The sequence below is a fragment of the Lipotes vexillifer genome, unplaced genomic scaffold (genome assembly GCF_000442215.2).
Source record: "Lipotes vexillifer unplaced genomic scaffold, Lipotes_vexillifer_v1.1 scaffold474, whole genome shotgun sequence".
NCBI lineage: Eukaryota > Metazoa > Chordata > Mammalia > Artiodactyla > Lipotidae > Lipotes > Lipotes vexillifer.
Window position 1 is genome coordinate 2,338,960 of NW_006772385.1, and position 24,510 is coordinate 2,363,469.

At 37.1% G+C, this 24,510-nt stretch overlaps 1 protein-coding gene across 1 annotated transcript in view; it reads right to left on the minus strand.

Annotated features, from left to right (window-relative positions):
• The window catches only part of CROT (carnitine O-octanoyltransferase), a 58,352-nt gene that overhangs the window by 8,456 nt on the left and 25,386 nt on the right, over positions 1-24,510 (minus strand). Inside the window, exons 6-15 of the mRNA XM_007447468.1 lie at positions 23,068-23,161; positions 22,070-22,195; positions 20,363-20,464; positions 14,548-14,631; positions 14,018-14,125; positions 13,661-13,791; positions 6,466-6,589; positions 4,915-4,993; positions 4,733-4,826; positions 4,492-4,611 (exon numbers count right to left, since the gene is read on the minus strand). Coding sequence (XP_007447530.1) covers positions 4,492-4,611; positions 4,733-4,826; positions 4,915-4,993; positions 6,466-6,589; positions 13,661-13,791; positions 14,018-14,125; positions 14,548-14,631; positions 20,363-20,464; positions 22,070-22,195; positions 23,068-23,161 — 1,062 coding nt within the window. The remainder of the gene's footprint in view (positions 1-4,491; positions 4,612-4,732; positions 4,827-4,914; positions 4,994-6,465; positions 6,590-13,660; positions 13,792-14,017; positions 14,126-14,547; positions 14,632-20,362; positions 20,465-22,069; positions 22,196-23,067; positions 23,162-24,510) is intronic.

Here is a 24,510-nt window from a genome sequence, read left to right on the forward strand (position 1 = left end):
ACCACCCTCCCACTCAATTGTTAATGTATAGCCATAGTGCCTCTGTCCCTTAAAATTCCAAGCTCTTCCCTACCCTCACACCTGTATGCTTATGTTAAACAACAAAGTCATTGTGAAACATTTACTGAGTGCAACATATTTATGAGGTATTGTTACAGAGCTGGGGATACAAAAACAAAGACCATGTTTGTGGGATTGTATTCTAGGAAGGAAAGATAGGTAACATGCAAATAAGTACATACACACACACACACACACACACACACACACACACACACACGGTGGATAAAATGCAGCAGGTGTGTGTGGGGAAGGGGGAAAAATGCTATTTTAGATGGTCAGAGAAGGCCTCTCAGATGACAGCAAATATCTATCTGAAATAAGGGAGTCATCCTTGCACGTATTTCCAGGGAGAGACTACTAAGCCGAGGAAATCATGACCGTGAAGGCCTTGAGGAGGGAGCTTGCCTGGCATGTTCAAGGTACAAGGGAATCAGTGGCAGCCTTGTAGAAGACAGGGTCAGAGAGGCAGATGAGACCTAGATCATGTAGGGTCTCTCAGGAGGACTTTGGATCTTATGTGAGTGAAAGAAAAAGCCCTCAGAGGCTTCTGAGTAGGAGAACAATACGAGTTGAGTTCCATTTGGCCGTCAGGGCTGCTGTGTAGAGAATGGTCTGTAGGGAAGGACAGGTGGAGGCAAGAAGACCGCAAAGAACCTGTTGCAGTGACCTAAGTGGGAGAAGATGGTGGCTCAGCCAGGGTGGCAGAGTTGGAGAGAGCAAGCAGGGACCAGATTCTGGAGAGCTGTTTGCCTGGCTATTCATATGACGGATTCCTTCGCAATCCTTAACATCTCAGTTTCATTATCCCTCCCTCAGACACGTTCCCTGACCACATACTATATAAAGCAGTGCTCTGTCTCTACCAGTTTGTCTCTATTACCACAATAATTTGATTATCTGCTCTACAACCTTCATCACTATTTGCAGTTATCCTGCTTATTTGTCTGCTCTTGTTCCTGTTTCCCAAGTAGAAAATACTATCTTTAACAGAGGGGTTTTGTCTGTCTTGTGTCCTTAGCACCTAAAACAATCCTTGGCACATTTTAAGTTCTCATTAAATATTTCCTGAATAAGTGAATGGAAACTGTCCCAGGATCATTAAAAATACATTTTTCAAAAAATCCAAGAGCTGAGGCATATCTGGCTTAAACTCTTATCACTGCATGCAGTGTAACATCCACGACTTGTCAGAGAATATGTTAGAATCCTTAGTTATTCTCTGTATATGATGATGATTTTGGACCTGGTAAAGGATAAAAATGCCTAATAAGACCCATGTTTAACCTTTATCATTCAACCTTCAATTTGTAGATTAATGTACAGAAACTGAATACTATGGGAATACATCATCTAAGACTTGGATGCCAACAAATACAAGCACCCCTGGTATGCACAAATCACGCTTGACATGGAGACAGATGATAAAATTTTGAAAAAATAACACTGAATGTAAACTCTTTAAAAAAGGAAAAATAGAAAAACAGTACCTTAGAAACTGAACTATGTCACATATTTTTTTTTAAAGAAGACAGAATTTATTAGAGGGAACGGTCGCTGCCAGAACAGTGGGCTGACTTCCTATTCTGAACATGGGCTATTAGTCAGTTTTTACAGCCAGAGAACAAAGGAATGGTCCAAGGTGAAAATTTTATTTACTGATTGGTCGAGGCATATATACCTTCCTTCTATACAGTGGGAGTGGGACAGGGCAGATGCCTTTCCTTATTTGGGACAGGTCCCATCGCCCAGGTGGGCTCAGGAATTTCATAACCATCGCAACATGGTGGGGAGGGTGATTAAGAGTCCAGTAGGGGGTGTGACACTGAAACGTTTTCAGGCAGGGTCATCCTTTGTCCTTAAAGCACCACAGCACGGAGTCTTGCTCACTGGACGACGAGGGAAGTCCCAGGAGGCTGATATTTAGAGAGGAAATTCCAGTGGAACATAGATGTTTAAAGGGAACTGCTGTGATGTTTGCCACGTGGTATGCAATGTCACTCTTCTTCCACACCTTCTCCAAAAAATCTTCAGTAAAACTTTATCGCTCCATCATGTACAGCAGACTGGAACTGGTCTCCTAGCATTGCATTTAAACACTGAATGCAGCCTCAGAGTGGACCAAGGGTGAGAGCTCTGGTTACCGTTGGGGGCCTTGCCACATCTGGCCACATCCGATTTTTTTTTTTAAACATCTTTATTGGAGTATTAATTGCTTTACAATGGTGTGTTAGTTTCTGCTTTATAACAAAGTGAATCAGTTATACATATACATATGCCCCCATATCTCTTCTCTCTTGCGTCTCCCTCCCTCCCACCCTCCCTATCCCACCCCTCTAGGTGGTCACAAAGCACTCAGCTGATCTCCCTGTGCTATGCGGCTGCTTCCCGCTAGCTATCTATTTTACGTTTGGTAGTATATATATGTCCATGCCACTCTCTCACTTTATCACAGCTTACCCTTCCCCCTCCCCATATCCTCAAGTCCATCCTCTAGTAGGTCTGTGTCTTTATTCCCGTCTTGCCCCTAGGTTCTTCATGACCATTTTTTTTTTTTGATTCCATATATGTGTGTTAGCATACGGTATTTGTTTTTCTCTTCTGACTCACTTCCCTCTGTATGACAGACTCTAGGTCCATCCACCTCACTACAAATAACTCAATTCGTTTCTTTTTATGCCTGAGTAATATTCCATTGTATATATGTACCACATCTTCTTTATCCATTCATCTGTCAATGGACACTTAGGTTGCTTCCATGTCCTGACTATTGTAAAAAGAGCTGCAATGAACACTTTGGTACATGACTCTTTTTGAATTATGGTTTTCTCAGGGTATATACCCAGTAGTGGGATTGCTGGGTCGTATGGTAGTTCTGGTTTTAGTTTTTTAAGGAACCTCCATACTGTTCTCCATAGTGGCTGTATCAATTCACATTCCCACCAGCAGTGCAAGAGTGTTCCCTTTTCTCTACACCCTCTCCAGCATTTCGTTTGTAGATTTTTGGATGATGGCTATTCTGACCGGTGTGAGATGATATCGCACTGTAGTTTTGATTTGCGTTTCTCTAATGATTAATGATGTTGAGCATTCTTTCATGTGTTTGTTGGAAATCTGTATATCTTCTTTAGAGAAATGTCTATTTAGGTCTTCTGCCCATTTTTGGATTGGGTTGTTTGTTTTTTAAATATTGAGCTGCATGAGCTGCTTGTAAATTTTGGAGATTAATCCTTTGTCAGCTGCTTCATTGGCAAGTATTTTCTCCCATTCTGAGGGTTATCTTTTCGTCTTGTTGTTTCCTTTGCTGTGTAAAAGCTTTTAAGTTTCACTAGGTCCCATTTGTTTATTTTTGTTTTTATTTCCATTTCTCTAGGAGGTGGGTCAAAAAGGATCTTGCTGTGATTTATGTCATAGAGTGTTCTGCCTGTGTTTTCCTCTAAGAGTTTGATAGTGTCTGGCCTTACATTTAGGGCTTTAATCCATTTTGAGTTTATTTTTGTGTATGGTGTTAGGGAGTGTTCTAATTTCATACTTTTACATGTACCTGTCCAGTTTTCCCAGCACCACTTATTGAAGAGGCTGTCTTTTCTCCACTGTATATTCTTGCCTCCTTTATCAAAGATAAGGTGTCACACATATTATTATTCCCATTTTTCACATTCCACCTGAAATGCCTCTAAGCCTGCTCTCTTCTTATTCATGCAGTGCTATATGTAGCCCCATTATCTAAATTCCCAAGCTCTCACAGATCCCTGTGAAGAGACGACCAGACTCTGTGAAAGGGGACTTTCCAAGCCTTTCTGTCAATTCGCTATTACCTTGTTCTCCACCTCTCTTTACCCTACCAGGTTTTAGTATTTTCTTTCTCATTCTTTCCACAAATTTAAGTCAAACCCCATACAACTAAAATGAAATGCATCTGAATTGGTAAAACATCCTTTTCTGAACACAAATTAATTTACCTTGTCTCTTGTCTTGGTCTCATTAGTATTGTCTATGACCGCACTAACCACCAAATATTTACAGACCATCAAATTTTATCTGAACTTGTCATCAAATACCCTGGGTAGAACAAATATGGTAATATGTGTACTGATTTTGGAGGATGATGATGATGTGATCACTGAGTCAACGTGAAACAGTGCTCTGCATAAAACACCTAAAGGACTGATTTGACAAATGTCTCAAAAGCAGGAAAGAGGAACAAATACGCATTAAACGCCTAAGTGTTAAAAAATAATTGCCCATGCAGCGAGTGACAGATGACAACACCATCAGAATCATAGTGTAGGAAAGACAAAAACAACAAAAGTGAGCACAGTTAAGAATAATAAAGATGTTAAAACAATAAAATAAATACTATTCTAAAAAAAATTATAGATGCAAATAAAATATACTAAAATAAAAAATAAATAAAAAGAGCAGCCTCACCTGTCATCTCTGATATGATAGAAAAATCCATAGCCATTGTGTACCATGGGAACCACCACTCCCTGGACTCTTAAATAACCAATCAGACTTGTTGAGAGAACGAAGTTTCCACCTCCTCCACTGTATGGCACAAAGAAAGGATATTTTACTAGGCTTACAGAAGCTTACATTGTTTCTGAAAAGCTTTTAACATTCAGGAAGAAAGAAACTGATGAGGTTACAAAACACTAAATTATATTACCTTCTGGAGAAAAGTGGGTCTGTAAAGAGTTCTGGAACAGGGAGACATTCCTCTTTTGCTATGAGTGAGAGACCTAACAGATGACGGTCAAATCCTGCAATAAAACCCCAAACCTGAAGTTAGAAAAATGTTTTCAGCACAAGAGAATTTTTTTTAAGTCAGGAAAAAGACAGTGTAAGTACCTTTTCCAGTTGAACAATCTTTCATCATTTTATTATGTTTTGCAAAAGCTTCTAACATCTTGTGCTGCTGCTCAAAAAGCTGTGTTAAAAATCAAGAGATACTTCAATAACAAACTGTACAGAAACCAAACAAAAAACCTGAGCTCAAAGTAATTAGAATTAGGCAGGACTTCCCTTGGGGCACAGTGGTTAAGAATCCGCCCGTCAGTGCAGGGGATACGGGTTCAAGCCCTGGTCCGGGAAGATCCCACATGCCGTGGAGCAACTAACCCCGTGCGCCACAACTACTGAGCCTGCGCTCTAGAGCCCGCGAGCCACAACTACTGAAGCCCACACGCCTAGAGCCCGTGCTCCACAACGAGAAGCCACCGCAATGAGAAGCCCACACACCGCAACAAAGAGTAGCCCCCGCCTGCTGCAACTAGAGAAAGCCCGCACGCAGCAACAAAGATCCAACGCAGCCAAAAAATTCTTTCATTAATTTTTTAAAAAAGTAATTAGAATTTGGGTAATTTTGGAGAGAAAAAAGATTCTGAGAAAGACTTTGAGATGTATAACTTTTCTGTCTTTTTGCTCACTTCTTCCACTGCCTTTATTTTTTTAATTTTTATTTTATATTGGAGTATAGTTGATTAAGATGTTGTGTTAGTTTCAGGTGTACAGCAAAGTGATATAGTTATACAAATACATTTATCCATCCTTTTTCAGATTTTTTTTCCCATTTAGGTTATTATAGAATATTGAGCAGAGTTCCCTGCGCTATACAGTAGGTCCTTGTTGGTCATCTATTTTAAATATAGCAGTGTGTATACATCAATCCCAAACTTCCAATCTATCCGTCCCCCCTACCCTTACACCCTTCCTCTGCCTTTTCTTTCCTATATGCCCTGCAACTTGATTATTTCTTTCCCAGAACAAGAAAACAGAAACTTGTGGGCAGCACAGAAGTGATATCAACAAGTGTAAAGACAGAAGCAATTATGATTTCAAAACTAAAGCACAGTTGTACAAAAATGATAATGAAGCAGCTCTATGAAATTAAAATAAGTCAACATATACATAACTATGTCAATCAAAACTAAAGAAACAAATGCAATACCAAAATGGCGGAAAGGAACTACCATTTTGTGCAAATGCTTAAAGTATAAAACAAAACATATAAAGCTGCACTGGTTCTAATACACACACAAAAAATCTGATTTCAAAAATGTTCAACCACATCAAGAAAAGCTTTCTATTAAAGGCACTTTAAGGAGAGTCTACATTTTATGGGTGTTATCTAAAGGTAGATCAACAGTAGTGAAATACTCAAGGTGTTGAAGTTACTTTGCCTAGAAAATGACACAAATGGGCTTCTTATCAGGTCTTCCGTGTTTCTTATTCTTTCCAAGTATATACTTCACTGGCAAATGAAGAAATGTTTGAAAGTTTCCAGGAAAAAAAGTCTGAAAATATTTTACTGATCCAGGGATTTGAAGAAGTTAGTTATTTAAGAGCAAGTTTCCTTTAGAACAGACAAATTCTGTTGATTTTTTCTTTTCAAATACTCACACTGGTAGAAGGATCCTGCATGGATTGGCACCATCTGACTGCTTCTACTGTACATGATCGCATGGTCTCTGTACGGCCATGGTAAAAGTATCTTGTCATAGCTGTTTCATAGCAGCAACCAGGGCTACAAGAAAAAATGAAAATAAGAGAATGTATCATGAGAAAGAAAGTGCTCTAATGTTATTACAAAGAGAGTTTACCTAATAAAGCTGGCTTTGATCAGAGACTAAGTTCTACAATACAGACTACGACTGAGATTTTCAATAACAAAGAGGCTGTTTTCAACATCAAAGAGCAAAATGTACTGCGGCCTGGTATAACAGGAAATGGTTCAAAGGCTTGGCTGCTGTCAGGTTGTGTACATTGGCATCTGTGGCAGGTGGCCTCTGAGATGCCCCCAGTGATCCCTGCCTCCTGCAGATGCCCTGGTATTACTCTTCACGCTGCGTGTGGGATGGATTCAGTGTCTTCCTTCTAATGAAAGGAATATGACAAAAGTAATGAGATGTCACTTCTGAAATCAGGTTACAAAGAGAGCTCTCTCATCTCCTTACTCTGAGGAAAGCCTGCTGCCATGCTGGGAGTTGCCCTGTAGAGAGGCCCAGGTGCCAATAAACAGAGAGGCCTCTGGACAACAGTTTGGGAGGAAATGAACCTTACTAATAACCATGAGAGTGAGACTGTACACAGATATACTCTTTAAGGGGTGCCTTCAGATGAAGACACAGTCCTGGCTGACACCCTGACTACAACCTGACAAGAGACCTGAAGCCAGAGGCACCTAGCTAAGCTGTGCCTGGACTCCTGACAGACAGAAAATGTGAGATGATAAATGTTTGTTGTTCTAAGGTACTAAGATACGGGGTAATAGAGTCCTTGGCCTTTAGTTTCCTCCTACAGAACATGAATAACTCTAGAATTAAGTAAAAGCATTATTTAAGAAGTTCCCTAGAATAATGACTGTTTCCCTGGGGTGAAGAATGATACAACAATTTTTGGTACAAAGCTCTCTTACTTTCCTGGTGATAGGAATTTAGAGTTAAAGCAATCAAATGGAAGAGTAAAAGGTCTGAACGTGGGCACTAAGAGGGCTCAAACGGTTTTTTTTTTTTTTTTTTTGGCCGTGACACGCAGCTTGTGGGATCTTAGTTCCCTGACCAGGGATTGAACACAGGTCCACGGCAGTGAAAGCACCGTGTCTTAACCACTGGACCACCAGGGAATTCCCGCAAACAGTTATTGAGCCTCCTCTGTTCAGTGTTTCTATAAGACTGTCTCCCTGAGCTGAAATAGTATCCTTGCAAAATGTGAAGGAGAAAGTATAAATAAAAATTTAAACCACCACTAAAATAGCATTCGTTAAAAAACAAAGATAAAAGCAGTAAGAATGAATGACAAAATATCACTACTCTGCAACCTGTAATGAAATAATAGATCTTGGTAATGATCATCAATGGCCACTAAAACCATTAGGTAAAAAAATCAAGGAGGAAACTTTATAATGGATGTTGGCTAACAACTGAACTCACCCTCAATCTGAACAGGATGCGACAGGAAACAAATATTAACTATTTGATTTACTGTTATAAAAAAATAATAAAAATAATCGATTACTAGTCTCAAGTTGCCAAATCTAACTACCAGTTTATAGGAAACATGTTAGATAGAACAACGTTTAACAGTTTTTTTTACTTAAAGGGCAAATACATAAACAGTAATATAAATTTATGTTAATGGACACACAATGTAAAAAGATGTAATCTGTGATAAAATAAAGAGGGCAGTACAGAGATGGATAAAAGCACAGTGTTTGTATACTATTAAAAGTAAGCTGGTGTTATTCAAACTAGGTTGTTATAAATTTAAGATGTTAAATGTAATTTCCAAGGTAGCCATAAAGAAAATGGCTTAAAAAATACAAAGAAAGAATAGGGAAATCAAAATGGTACACTCCAAAAAAAAATCAAAATCACTACTACCAAAAAATAAAGTAATGGAGGAATTGAAGAACAAAAACACATAAGACCGACAGAATACACAGCTAAATGGAAGAATTCTCCCTCCTTATCAGTAACTCTCCAATCAAAGGCAGAGATTGGCAAGATGAACAAAAAGCATCATCTATATACTGTCCACAAGAGATTCTGTTTAGAAACAAATACAGTAAGAGGTTAAAAGTAAAATGATGAAAAAAGATAGTAACCAAAAGAGAGTTTGAGTGGCTATACAATTTTTTTTCCATTAGGAATGGCTGTATATATATCAGACAAAATATATTTTAAGTAAAAAGGATGAATGAGACAAACAGGACATTATTTACTGATAAAAGGTTTAATTCATCAAGATATAACAATTATAAAAATATATGCACCAAAGAGCAGAGCTATAAGATATATGAAACAAACACTGACGGAACTGAAGAGAGAACAAGACAGCTCTACAACAACAGTTGCAGACTTCAACACCCAACTTTCAATAATGGATAAAACATGTAGAAAGAAGATCTAACAAGGAAAGAGAAGACTTGAACAACACTATAAATAACTACACCTAAAAGACATATACAGAATATGCCACTAAGGAACAGCAGAATACAAATTCTTCTCAAGTACACATAGAACATTCTCCAGGATAGACCAGATATTAGGCCACAGAATAAGTCTCAAAAAATTTATAAAGACTGGAATCTTTATACATACAAAGTATCTTCTTCAATGGCAATGGGATGAAGCTAAAAAGCAATAAAAAGAAAAACTGAAAAATTCATAAATATGTAGAAATAAAACAACAAACTCTTGACCAATTGTTCAGAGAGAAATCAGAAGGTAAATTAGAAAACACCTTGTGATGAATGAAAAGTAGAACATACCACAATTTATAGAATGAAGCAAAAGCAGTGTTCAGAGGCAAAGTTATGGCTCTAAATACTTACATTAAAAAAGATCTCAAATCAGTAAACTAACTGCACACTTTAGAATTAAAAAAAAGAAAAGCAAACTAGCCCCAAAAGCAGCAAAAAAGAAATTAAGATTACAGTAGAGATAAACAAAATACAGAAATGAAAAATAAAGTTAACTAAACCAAAAGTTGGTTCTTTGCAAAGATCAACAAAATTGACAAGCTTTTACCTACACTACGGAAAAAAAGGGAGAAGACTCTGATGACTACAATCAACTGTGAGAAAGAGGGCATTACTACTGACTTTACAGAAATAGAAAGGATTGTAAGAGAATATTATGAACAGTATACAATAAACTGGATAGCCTAGATGAAATGGACATATTCTGAGAAACACACAAACTATCAAATCTAACTCAAGAAAAAATAGAAAACTGACTAGATGTATAACAAGTAACAAGATGATTGAGCAATCAGAAACCCCAACAAAGGTAAGTCCTGGACCAGATGGCTTCACTGATGAATTCTAATACTTAAAGAATTAACACCAATCCTTCTCAAACTCTTCCAAAAACACTGGCAAGGAGGGACCATTTCCTTACTCATAATATGAGGCCAGCATTACCCTGATACCAAAACCAGGCAAAGACACTGCAACAAAAGACACTGTAAGAAAAGACACTACAGACCAATATCCATTATGAATATAGATGCAAAAATCCTCAACAAATTACTAGCAAACTGAATTCAGCAGCAGATTAAAAGGATGATACACCATGACCAAGTGGGATTCATCCCAGGAATGCAAGGATGGTTCAACATACGAAAATCAATGTAATATACTACATTAAGAGAATGAAGAAAAAGACCTGTATGATCATCGCAATTGATATAGAAAAAGCCTTTGACAAAATCCAACCTATCTCTATTCACAGATGTGTGGTCTTATACATAAAACGCTAGAGTACACAAAAAACTGTTAGAGCTAATAAATGAATTCAGCAGTTTCAGGATATAAAGTCAACATGCAAAAATCAGTTGCATTTCCATACACTAGCAATAAATAATCTGAAAAGAAAATCGAGAAAACAATTTACAGCAGCATCAAAAAGAACGAAATACTTAGGATTAAGTTTAACCAAGGAGCCAAAAAGACCTGTACACCAAAAACTACAAAACATTGAAAGAAATTTTAAAAGACATAAATAAATGCAAAGGGACCCCATGTTCATGGATTAGAAGACTTAATATTGTTAAGATGACAATACTACTAAAAGAGATCTACAGATGCAACGCAATCTCTATCAAAATCCCAATGACATTTTCACAAAAATGGGAAAACCCATCCTAAAATTCATATGGAATTTCAAGGAACCCAGAGTCACCAGAACAATCTTCTTTTCAAGAACGAAGGTGAAGGGGACTTCCGTGGTGGTCCAGTGGTAGAGAATCTGCCTTCCAATGCAGGGGACGCAGGTTCAATCCCTGGTCAGGGAACTAAGATCCCACATGCCTTGGGGCAACTAAGCCCGTGTGCCACAACTACTGAGTTCGTGCACCTCAACTAGAGAGCCTGCATGCTGCAAAATACAGAGCCCGCATGCCCTGGAGCCTGCACGCCACAAATAGAGAAGAGAAAACCCACACGGCACAACTAGAGAGAAGCCCACGCGCCACAACAAAGAGCCCATGCACCTCAAAGATCCCGCATGCGTCAACGAAGGTCCCGCATGCCACAACTAAGATCCGACACAGCCAAAAATAATAAATAAATAAATAAATAATAAATCTTTAAAAAAAAAGAACAAAGGTGAAGTACTCGTTAGTTCCAGATTTCAAACCTTACTGCAAAGCTACAATAATCAAAACAGTGTCATATGAACACAAGAAGAGACACACTGAACACCACGCTGACCCAGAAACAAACCCTCACATCTATGGTCAATTGATTTTGGACAAGAGTGTCAAGACCACTCAATACAGAAAGGACAGTCTCTTCACAAATAATGCTAAGAAAACTGGATATCCATATGCAAAAGAGTGAATTTTGATCCTTACCATAGCCCCTACACAAAAATTAACTCAAAATGGATCAAATACCTAAAGTAAGAGCTAAAACTATAAAACTCTTAGAAGAAAACATATGGGGGAAGTTTTGTAATACTGGATTTGGCAATGATTTCTTGGATATGACACCAAAAGCACAGGCAACAAATGAAATAAACAGATAAATTGGACTTCAAAATTTAAAACTTTGTGCATCAAAGCATACTATCAAGAGAATGAAAAGACAACCTGCAGAATGAGAGAAAATATTTGCAAAACACCTATCTGATAAGGGTTTCATATCTACAATACATAAAGAACCCTTAAAATTCAACAACAAAATGACAATCGAATTACCAAATGCACAAAGGATTTAAATAGACATTTTGCCAAAGAAGATATACAAATGGCCAATAAACACACAAAGATATTCAACCTCATTAGTCATTAAGGAAATGCAAATAAAAACCACAATGAGATACCACTTCACAGGTACTCTGGATGGCTTCTTTTTTTTAACAGAAAAGTAAGTGTTGGCAAGGATGTGGAACAATTATACATTACTTTGTATATTGCTGATGGGAATGTAAAAATGGTATCCACTGTGGAAAACAGTTGGGCAGTTCCACAAAAAGTTAAACATAGAATTACCACACAGCCCAGCAATTCCACTCCTAGTTACTGACTCAAAAGAACTGAAAACAGGGATTCAAACCAATACATGTATATGAATGTTCACAGCAATGTTATTCACAACAGCCAAAAGGCAGAAACAACCCAAGCATTTGTCAACAGATGAATGGATAAACAAAATGTGGTATATTCATACAATGGAATATTATTCAGCCATAAAAGAACAAACATTGAAAATACTATCCTAAGTGAAATAAGCCAGATACAAAAGGACAAATAATGTATAATTCCACTTAGAGGAAATATCCAGAACAGGCAAATTCATATAGACAGAAAGTAGATTAGAGATTACCAGGGGTTGGGATAGAAGAGAGAACAGGAAATTATTGCTTAATGAGTACAGAGTTTCTGTTTGGGGTGGTTAAAAAAAAGTTTGGAAATAGACAGTGGTGATGGTTGCATAACATAGTCGATGTAATTAATGCCACTGGATCATATACTTAAAAATTGTTAAAATGGCAAGTTTTATTTTATTTATATTTTACCACAATAAAAGAAGATAATTGACTGTTGAAGGCAAAAATAGTAGTGCATCATTAGGTTGTTAACATATGTACAAGTATAATGTATGACAACAACAGCACAAAGAATGAGATAAGCATAATAGAAGCATTGTTTTAAGGTTCTTTCATTATACTTTAAGTGGAAAATATCTGAAGGTAGATTGCAAGTTTAAGGATGTATTTTGGGCTTCCCTGGTGGTGCAGTGGTTGAGAATCCGCCTGCCGATGCAGGGGACACGGGTTCATGTCCCAGTCCGGGAAGACCCCACATGCCGCGGAGCAGCTGGGCCCGTGAGCCATGGCCGCTGAGCCTGCGTGTCCGGAGCCTGTGCTCCGCAACGGGAGAGGCCACAGCAGTGAGAGGCCCGCATACCGCAAAAAAAAAAAAAAAAAGATGTATTTTGTAAAACCCTACCAATAGAAAAAAAAACAGTGTAGCTGATAATGGAGATAAAAGGAACAATTAAAAAAACCTAGGAATTCAAGAGACGATTAAAAAACGAAGAAGAAACAAAAAATAGACGGGATAAAGAGAAACAGCACGACTGTAGACTTAAACCCAACCTTATTGATAATTATATTAAATATAAATGATCTAAACACCCCATTTAAAGATACATATTCTCAGGTAAAATTTTAAAAAGGAAGATCAAGGAGCTTCCACTTCTGCTTAGGATGTAGAAAGTCATAACATACCATCTCTCCTATCCTAAAAATGAGTAAAGACTGTCTAATCTATAAAACCATACTTTTTCATGAACCCACTTGAAAACAGGCTGCAAGAAAACCAAGTGATCTGAATTCTAAAGAATGACAAATCTCTCTCAGAAGACAGCAGGCACTTCAAAAATATCAAGGTAATGAAAAACAAGGAAAGACTGTTAAAGTGTCACAGATGGAAACTCTAATAATACTGTTGATGAAAGTACAAATTAGGGCACAGTGCCAACTGGGAAAAACATAAGAAAAAACACTGGGGAGTTACGACAGAATAGCTATAGTAAAGATAGCCTTGGACTTCAAGACTCTGAAAGTGGAAAATGAATGGTCCTCACCGTCCATGAAGTCTATAATAGGCCAGCTGAAGTGCCAGCTGAACAAAGGTATCAGGGTGAAGCTTCTTCTTCTTGGTTAGCTTTTTGCCAAAAGACGTAAAGGCATAGACCAAAAGCTGCAGATCAGATGCCTAACAAAAAGAATTAAATACGAACAGTGAAAAAACACCTAAGGAGAATACCCCAAAGATAACCAAAATATCATTTGCATTAAAATAATCATCAGACATAAATAAAGGTATCAAAGTTGTAATTTTTAAATGTTTTATGCCGTCATACTTGGATGATAGCCAAATATTCATATATAGTAGTTATAAGATAAAGTAGCACTATCAAAGAGAAAAGTGAAAAATCTACCTGCTTGAAATATTGGGCTTTTGCTTGGTTGATATCATTTAATACTTTTTCATCCACAGTGAAAACAAGCTCCTCTGGAAGTGGTATATCCCGTACTTTATCTGAACCCTGAAAGTAGGGAAAACTTAAAAATATTATATCTATAAAAACATGAGGAGGGCTTCCCTGGCAGCGCAGTGGTTAAGAATCCGCCTTCCAATGCAGGCGACACGGGTTCAAGCCCTGGTCTGGGAAGATCCCACATGCCACGAAGCAACTAAGCCCGTGCACCACAACTACTCAGCCTGTGCTCTAGAACCTGTGAGCCACAACTACTGAAGCCTGTGCGCCTAGACGTGCGTTGCAGGTGCGACTGCAACAAGAGAAGCCACCACAATGAGAAGCCCACGCACTGCAACAAAGAGTAGCCCCTACTCACCGCAACTAGAGAAAGCCCGCGCACAGCAACGAAGACCCAACGCAGCGAAAAATAAATGAATTTATTTAAAAAATTATGAGGAGAAAGGGATGAAATATTTGTTCTAACATACCGTCCATCTTCCTTCACTCTCAAAAATTTTCTGATCAACATAATAGCTGATGCTTACGATAACCATTGCATCATAAGGAGCATGCTAAAAGGAAAATATACAAGATTATGAATAAGTTTTATAAGTTAAAACTTGACCCATCCTTAAAAAACTAAAAATAGAACTACCATACGACCCAGCAATCCCACTACTGGGCATATACCCTGAGAAAACAATAACTCAAAAAGAGTCACGTACCACAATGTTCATTGCAGCTCTATTTACAATAGCCAGGACATGGAAGCAACCTAAGTGTCCATTGACAGATGAATGGATAAAGAAGATGTGGCACATATATACAATGGAATATTACTCAGCCATAAAAAGAAACAAAATGAGTTATTTGTAGTGAGGTGGATGGACCTAGAGTCTGTCATACAGAGTGAAGTAAGTCAGAAAGAGAAAAACAAATACTGTATGCTGACACATATATAAGAAATCTAAAAAAAAAAAATTGGTTCTGAAGAACCTAGGGGCAGGGCAGGAATAAAGACACATGTAGACAATGGACCTGAGGACACCGGGACGGGGAACAGTAAGCTGGGACGAAGGACGAAGTGAGAGAGTGGCATGGACATATATATACGCTACCAGGTGTAAAACAGATAGCTAGTGGGAAGCAGCCGCATAGCACAGGGAAATCAGCTCAGTGCTTTGTGACCACCTAGAGGGATGGGATAGGGAGGGTGGGAGGGAGATGTGAGAGGGAGGAGATATGGGGATATATGTTTATGTATAGCTGATTCAGTCTGTTATAAAGCAGAAACTAACACACCATTGTAAAGCAATTATACGCCAATAAAGATGTTTAAAAATTTTTTTAATTTAAAAAAATGGAAAAATAAATAAAAATTAGAGAAAATAAAAAATAAATATTAGATGTTTAAAAAAATAAAATAAAAAAATAAAGTATCTCTTTCAATTTTTACTTTATAAAAGTGGAAGACATTGAAGGGTTATGAACAGAGCACTCACATGATTTGTCTTACAATTTAAAAGGATCACTCTGATGGTTGTGTTGAGTTAAAAAAATAGTGTAATGGGAAATGAACGGCATTATGCATTTGGCAAAACCATAAAGTTGTACAACATAAATAGTGAAACAATGTAATTCAGTTAATAATAATGTATCAATATTGGTTCATCAAATGTAACAACATATACCAATGCAAGATATAAAACGGGGTGCAGGAAAGAGAGCAAGTGAGCATTCTGTACTTTCTGCTTAATTTTCCTGTACATCTGGAACTTGCTCTAAAAAGTAAAGTCTACTAATTAAAAAAAAACCAAAAAACAAAACGACCCAATATTTTATTTTCACCTTCCCTCCACTCTTAACACATAATAAAATGCAGAATTCTCAAATGCCTCACCTTGTAATGATAAAGAGATGGATATTCCACAGTATAGTAAGTAACTGATGTATTTTATTTTCTGAGAAAGAACAAATATTTAAAGTCAGAAGCACTTAATTAGGGCTCTTGAGGTAATGCGAAGGGATGTAAACATGAATAATCTAGAGAAAATAATTGCTATTTGTATTGGAAGTCAAAGGAGGTATACGTATGTACATATACAACGCTAAAATGTTCTGGAATTGTAAAAGCACTATGGAAAAGCAGATGGGGGTGGCAGACTAAATCTGAAGGCTAAATGGAGGATGGGTATGAAATTCTTTTGGTAAACACACAGTCCACTAGATAAGTATTTAAAAGCATAATGATTTTGTGTATATATCTATAAGAGTGTTCAATGTGGCAGAAATAATTCTCAATGTTTAAGGAATGTGGGAAAGATGTGCTGAGTTACAGGGGTGTCATAGTTTTGACAGCTGTATTTAGAGAAAGGAACTGTGGCTAGTGAATTTTCCCATCATTTATTCTGGAGGATAAACTTTTTGCCTTATCTTCTTCATGTTCCTTTGATGACAATTACATCACATGCGGTTTTTTCCCATCTGGGTTAAGGCTACCAGTTTACATTACACACAATTACCATTCATGAACTGAAAGCGATACCGCTAGCCTTGGAAAGAAAGAAGGGAGGTTTAAGATATGAATTCAGCACACCTGGGCCCAGTTTCAGAGGGTGTTATTAGGTGTCTTAAATATCGCCTTAACATTACACAGCTTTGCTGCCCTGTATTAGGCCCATGGAGCCTAGAAACATGGTATATCATTAGCAGGTAAGCAGCCACCAAAGCACCAGGAAAGGCTTACTAGGGAGGTCAGTACAAGATGCAAGAGCAGTTCATCCAGTCTGCCAGCAACAGCACATATAACAAGACTCAAAGGTCATGGACAAGACCCTTTTCTAACAGCATCTCACAACTGTGTAGTACTTTGTAGCTTTACAAAGAACTTTTACAGATATTGCATATATTATTTCATTGAAGACAACAGTATTATACTGGAACCAGTAAGAAAGAGCATGACTGAAAGATATAAATCTCTTTGACTTATAATTTTACCCATTCATCTCCTGGCAGAAAGTTAATCATCAATTTAAAAAAAAAATGTTAGGGCTTCCCTGGTGGCGCAGTGGTTAAGAGTCCGCCTGCCGACGCAGGGGACACGGGTTCGTGCCCTGGTCCGGGAAGATCCCACGTGCCGCAGAGTGGCTGGGCCCGTGAGCCATGGCCGTTCAGCCTGCGTGTCCGGAGCCTGTTCTCCGCAACGGGAAAGTTAGGAAATAGAAAAAAAATAGAAATAGAAAATAGAACAGAAAAACAGAAAAAAATCAAACGCTTTCCTGGTGCTTTATTTATTCACATAAGTTTTATCTTTTTTTTTCATTTATATGGAGGCAATATGTGTAATATACTGTTTAATAATGTGGACTTTGGTTCTGAGTCCAAAGATTACTACTTACTAGCTACATAAGTTTCTCAAGTAAGTTACTTGAGAAAGTTACTTAATTCTTTAAGTAAACTGCCTCATCTGTTAGTAGGGAAAACTATACCTAGTTGCATACAGTAACTGTGAAAAATGATTTTAATAATGCTTATAAAATACTTACTACAGTTCCTGGCCCACAGCAATAATTAGTAACTACTGTTATTAACAACTAATGTTCATTACATGCTTCCTATGTACTTCTACAAAAGCCTACAACAAAGCCTATATAAGGAAGACAAAATAGTTGACCCCAGGATTTTAAATCCCAACAGGGAAATGCTATTATGTAGTATAATCACAAAAGTATATATTCAAGCACCAACGGAAGAGAGCAGCAATACGAATTTGGATTAAGAACAACTTAACTTTACAGTATATATACTTTAGTAATAATGTTTTACATTGGTTAAATAGCATTTTCAGTAATCATCGCAGGTTCCAAGGGGAACCTACATGGAATTTTAAAAGCATAATGTCGGGCTTCCCTGGTGGCACAGTGGTTGACAGTCCGCCTGCCGATGCAGGGGACACGGGTTTGTGCCCTGGTCCGGGAAGATCCCACATGCCGCAGAGCGGCTGGGCCCGTGAGCCATGGCCGCTGAGCCTGCGCTCCACAATGGGAGAGGCCACAACAGTGAGAGGCCCGCGTACCGCAAAAAATAAATAAATAAAAAATAAAAGCATACTGTCAAGTGGAGATCATCAGATCAATTTGATAAGTATATGGGTGACAATGCATACACATGAAACATGTCCATACACTTTACTACAGGAAAGCATTTCAGTTGTGCAAAGATATATGCTCATTATGGGACCAGTATTTTTATTCAAAGACAGAAACATCATTAAAGTTATTTTCTCCTGAATTTGAGCAAACAGCAGGATGTTGATGCCATCAGTAAAAATCCAAGTAGTGCAAGGTGGTTTTTTTAGGAGGTTGGGAGTGAGGGAGGAAAGCAAGATGATGAGTTCTTGATGATGAGAGTAACTAACCCTTACATAACAATGTAACATCCAGTTTGGACAATTTAATATATGGTGAAACAAAACTCTCAAGATGAGAATAGGTAAAAACTGGAAAAATATAACTGCAAGCTACCTATGTAGAAATGGTCAATGAAACTACTGAACCAGAGAAAAGAGCAGACACAGGGGAAAACGGTTATGAATAATATTAAGCTCAGTTTTAGAATCTGGAGACCCAAAAAGACTGTTAGGAGGTTGAAGGCAGTGTCAGATGCATATGAAGAACAGGGTAATCAACTGCAGCTGACAAGTCAACGAGATATGGAGGGAAGAAGCCAGAAGGTAGTTAGCTACTTTACAAAGGACAGATTCCAAGGAAGAGTGAGGCTATGAACCAAACTGAGGAGGTCAAGAAGCAGCAAACAAGGAGCTGAAGAGAAAAAAGCTGAAGCAAGTAGAATCTTTTGTCAACACTGGACTCGTAAGGAAGAGGACAGACAACAAATCTTCAAAATGACTCATGGCAACCTTTCACCCTGATGATTTACTGCAGAAGACATTCTATTACCTGCACATCAACCACACCACCTTCCTCGGCAGTAACAGCTACTTTATTTTTCTTTAGGCAATCAGCACACATCTCCGTGGTGGTTTGAATGAGTGATTCTACCAGCTAGGTCCCAAGGTTTGGTATGTGACCCAGGCCAGGCGAATCAGAGCAGCTAACTCCCTGGAATGTGCACAATTCACACAGGCCAATACAACAAATGAGCATTATTCCCAGGTCTTCTGCTGGAACCACTCAGGTTAAAAAAAAAAAAAAAAAAGCTGGCTATTTCCACGGAGAACACTAATCTACGAGGAAAGCTGTGAAAACATGCAACTGTAGGTACAACCATCACATGGTGTAGTCTACATAAAAATAAAGCCAAACATAGGAAAGTAATGCCAAAAAATGGAGAGAGAAATTTCTAATGAAAGCATCTGGACACTGGAAGTCAGCATTACCCAAATTTAGCTGTACCCCTATGCCATAAATACCTTCGTAAACTAATGCCAATTTGACTTAGGTTTCGATCACCTAAAACTGAATAAATACTGATTAATACAACTATTGAACCCAGATCAACGTAACAGGATTTTTTTTAGTATCTTACAGTCACTAAATATCAATACTTCGGAGGAAAGCCCCCAAATACAAACAAAAAATCTACCTCATACTACTTTATTCCAAATCATATACTTTATGAAAAGTATTATAATGAGGTTATAAGTATATATTGCAATTGTGACTTAGGTTGATTTTTTAGTTTTCTTGGTTCATTAGACCTCCTGAATGTCCATCAGAAAATAACAAAGTAGAGCTAATAAAGACAACCATGGGAGAACAGAAAAGAAACAAGTTGTGTGTGTGTGTGTGCATGTGTTTGTTTTATGAAGGTAAAAAATGGTATTCAGTACCAGACATTTTAATATCTAAAAGTAAAGAATGGTCCAAAGATCATGTGTCATTTTTTTTAACAAGGTCACAAAATTACTAGGTAAATGTAGAAATATATCCACATACATTTCTCTGTGCATAGAACGTATACTAATGCTATATCTTTTAAAATAGGTTGTAATTTTCAACAACAGGTAACAGTGGATTTTAAAAGAGCTTATACTACATAAAAATGCATGCAAATTCCACTTTGCAGATACACACCACACTGTTATCCTGACTACAGATGAAAATAATTTGTCCTATACTCTATTTTTACCGAGAATTCATAACTAAAGCTTCTACTCTAATGCCATAAAGCTAAATAAGTGTTTACTTATTCTGCCACAGGACAGCGTAAGTACTGTAGATTACTGCCATTAAATTAACCTAAAAGAGTAAAAGGAACAAATAATTTCAGTAGTTTACTTACATCACAATTACAGCCAAATACTCCATTAGAAAAGGAAATCAAGTTATAAGATTTGTCACCCCAGCGTATTGTTGGATCTCCAGTAAGAACCTTTGTAGCAACCTAAAATAAATGTAATATTTCCAAATTTAAAGGATTTTAATATTGGCTTTTAAGTATTTATATCTTAAATACACACAAACACACATGATCTCACTTTTCCTCTTCAGGTAAACCAAATTTAATAAAATATTAGTTATACTCAAGAGATAATAATTGTGGCCTTGACTTTAAATAGTACTCAAAATCCAAGAAATTCCACCAGAAAAGAGAATGATGGTACAACATTCATGAATGTTTAGAGACTATACAATTGAAAGGACAAGGCTTTTGCAACTTGAATAGGATAAGAGGCATTGATAAGTTTAGTCATTAAAGTCTAGTTACAAGAAAAATATTTCAAAAATTCATATCCTACTAAGCCAGTTTCTCAAATGGTAAGTTTGGGCCATAAGTGAGTCATGAAACCACAGTAAACATTCTTTACAAGAAAGAATAAAATAGAACATAAATATCAGAGTACATCGCAGATAGTCAAAGTAATTATTACTGTTCTGTGAAACTTCTATTATGTATGTATGTGTAAGTGTGCACACGCTCGTGTGCGCATGTGTGTGTGTGTAATGGGCTACAATCTAAATATGCCTAACTGCAGATTGCAGCAAAAAAGTCTGAGCAACACTTCATTAAAACACATTCTTCCTCAAGAAGCTTGTTGATTCTACTTAAAAACAAATGCAGCTAAGGAAGAGGAAAATTTGTTTTCTAGCTACAAGGTTTTTCAATCCTGTATTATTTTATTTCTATCATTTAATACTGATGAATGTATTATGAAGTAACTTCAGTGTTTTCAAAAGACTCTGAGATTCCTACAAATATGACTACTACCTTTTATTTTTTTCCCAGGAAATGATATTATCCCAGGAAAAAAAAAGTAGGCCACAATTACCCTTAAATTCACTTAAGTCAGTGTGTTCTATAAAACCAAATGATAAAATAAATCACAAGAATGATATAATTCTTAGAAAAGACCTCACCAACTAAGATATCAAGGCCCACTGGTGTGGGTTATAGGTAGGTTCCCATGTCACCTTTGGTATGAAATCTCATTTAGCCCAGCGTCTTAGGCAAATTTCCTGTATATATAATCAATAAAAAGGTTGGGAACCACTGACATCTGATAAGCAAATAATAGACATACTTCTTTAAACAACACAGAAGATGTCTAAATGGAGCTAAACAATGTGGCAAGAATTTACAGAGCATTATTTATGTATAATATTCATTTGATACATGTGTATGTGTGTGTGTGTGTGTGTGTGTGTGTAGCTAAGAAAATGTTTTAAGAGCCTGCATTAAATATTTTATGACTTAGTATTTGCACTTTCTTTTCTTAGCTGCCCCATTCTAAGATAAAAGATGTTTCCAAGATACAGGAAACAACTGTCTTCACAATTATGTTTCACAGTGGTTTTATGGGTGTATACTTCAAACTCAGTAAGTTGTATATATTAAATATGTACAGCTTTTTGTATGTCAATTATACCTTAATAAAGTGGTTTAAAAAAAAAAGCCTGCATGTAACAAAATTCTCCTCATGTTCAATTTACACAAGAGTCCTCCAGAAAAATCTGTGGGAAGAAATAACAAAATAAGATAGTTGAATACCTGAGAATAATCTTCCGGTGTTACATGTGGACTGCCGTCATCTAAACAAAATACCAGTAAACTGCTCTGAATTTTTTCTAACATAGCCAAGTTCTCTGGATTAAGACTAATCAAATATTCTCGTGCCTAAAGGGCAAGGAGATAATAATAAAATGTTACAAATTAAATACAAAATATCCAGAAAATCTTAATAGGTTCTCAAAAAGTTACCAAAAAGGTTTATCAAGAAAAGTGTGAATTCAAGAACCTCTCTGTTGACTCCTGAACAGGTTCTTCCTCACACTGCATGGCTGGTCCCTATACTTGTGCTACTAAATGTATAAAGGTATGAAGTTATGCCACCCCCTAGATTTTCTCTAATAGTTTAATATTGTACAATGTATTTAATGCTGCTTAAAACTTAAAGCTGTCTGTCCATTTATCTTTACTTCAAAAATCTGAACAAAGGGCCAGCATATACTTGAGCTCAGTGTTTGAAATTTAAATGTAAATAAAATAAAAATAGCATACCTTCACCCCTAAAGTGTAAATTAGAGTTAATAATATTGTATTGCATATTTGAAAGCTTCTAGAGAGTATATCTTAAAAGTTCTCATTACAAAAAATGTATTTTTTAGGGCTTCCCTGGTGGCGCAGTGGTTGAGAGTCCGCCTGCCAATGCAGGGGACACGGGTTCGTGCTGCGGTCCGGGAAGATCCCACATGCCGCAGAGCGGCTGGGCCCGTGAGCCATGGCCGCTGAGCCTGCGCGTCCGGAGCCTGTGCTCCGCAACGGGAGAGGCCACAGTAAGAGTGAGAGGGCCGCGTACCACAAAAAAAAAAAAAGTATTTTTTAGTTTTTAGTTTTTTTAGTTTTCTGTATGGTGATGGACGCTAACTAGACTTACTGTGGTGATTATCTCTCAATATATACAAATATTGAATCCTTATGTTGTACAGTTGAATATAATGTTGTAAGTTAATTATACCTCAAAAGAAAAGAAAAATGTAAATTATAACCTTAGCCCATCGAGTTCGCTCCTCACTAGTTAACGCTGCTACCCCAGGTCCATCAGGTTCACTATGGCACTTCTTTTGGATGTATGTCAATTGCCTTTGGAAGATTAAATAAAGAGGATTCAAAAAGAGCACAGGCAGGATCACTAGCTACTTTGGCCTTTAATAGGTTATAAAGTTTATAAGTATTTAAATGTTTTGATATATTATCCAAAGAAAGAGATTATGGTCTCAACAGCAATGGAGTTATTTCCTACACATTTTTTTTTTGAAGTGATTATGTGGCCTATTAATACTGTAAGTATACTTGACAAATCTCACAAATATTATGTACATTTTATCTAACTAAAAACTATATGTATATATTAACAAAGGACTTATTCTGTACCCAAGTAATACTTGGGCTTAACCCCCAAAATAGAAATACCATGTAGTTAGTTTTAAATGTTTTCACATATGCCATTCTTACTTAAAATCATTACAAAGACTATTAGCTAAAGATAAATTATTTCCCCCCATAGCATTCTATAATCCTAGTCTGATGAGTTTCACGTATCTTTAAACATATAGCAGGTAAATAACAGGGTTCTTCCACAAAGAAATTTTCATCAAAAATCTACAGCTTATTTTCATCCCTACTTCCTCATAACATATGCTAAGAAATTACCTCAATTTAAACGCTTCCACAGGTTTCTTAGAAAGTGAGCTACTGTAGCTTAATAAATGCTCAAAACGCACCACTAGTAGCCATCCCTTATTTGTGACTTTATCATTCAAGGAATGAATTCCTTGCTGCAAAATTCCTCCGCCTTTATTTGAAACTAATGGTGTCCTGTGGAGCAGATGAAGCCTTCTGTAACAATCTGCGACTATGGTGGAAGCAACTTGCCTTATCTCTTCCTGCTTACTTGTCTTTGCTAACTCTGATTTTGCTTCAATTACAAATAAAGCTTACAGAGTTGGTGGTTATATGGTGGCCATAGTAACTAGGATAACTTCTGAATGCTTAAGGAATAAAATCTACCTCACTGTTTTTCTCCATATGGTATGAGCTGCTGCCCTTCCCTTACCACCTGAGAGCACCAGTTTTTACTATGAAACTTTTCCCCACTCCCTGATATAGCCATTTTAATATTCAGTGGGAAAGGACCATGTCATAAAAAAAGTCATTATAAGAGAGAAATCACCAGGAAAAATGTATTAAACCTGAAATGACATTTTAAGTTTGATAATAAAAGGTCAGATAGTAACTGCCAAATCCTCACCATTAAGAAGTCCATCCTACCTAAAGTGATCTACAGATTCAAGGCAACCCCTATTAAAATCCGATGGCATTTTTCACAGAAACAGGAAAAAAGAATCCTAAAATTCATATGGTACCACAAAAAACTCCAAATAGAGCAGTTTTAAGCAAGAAGAACAATGCTGGAGGCATCACACTTCCTG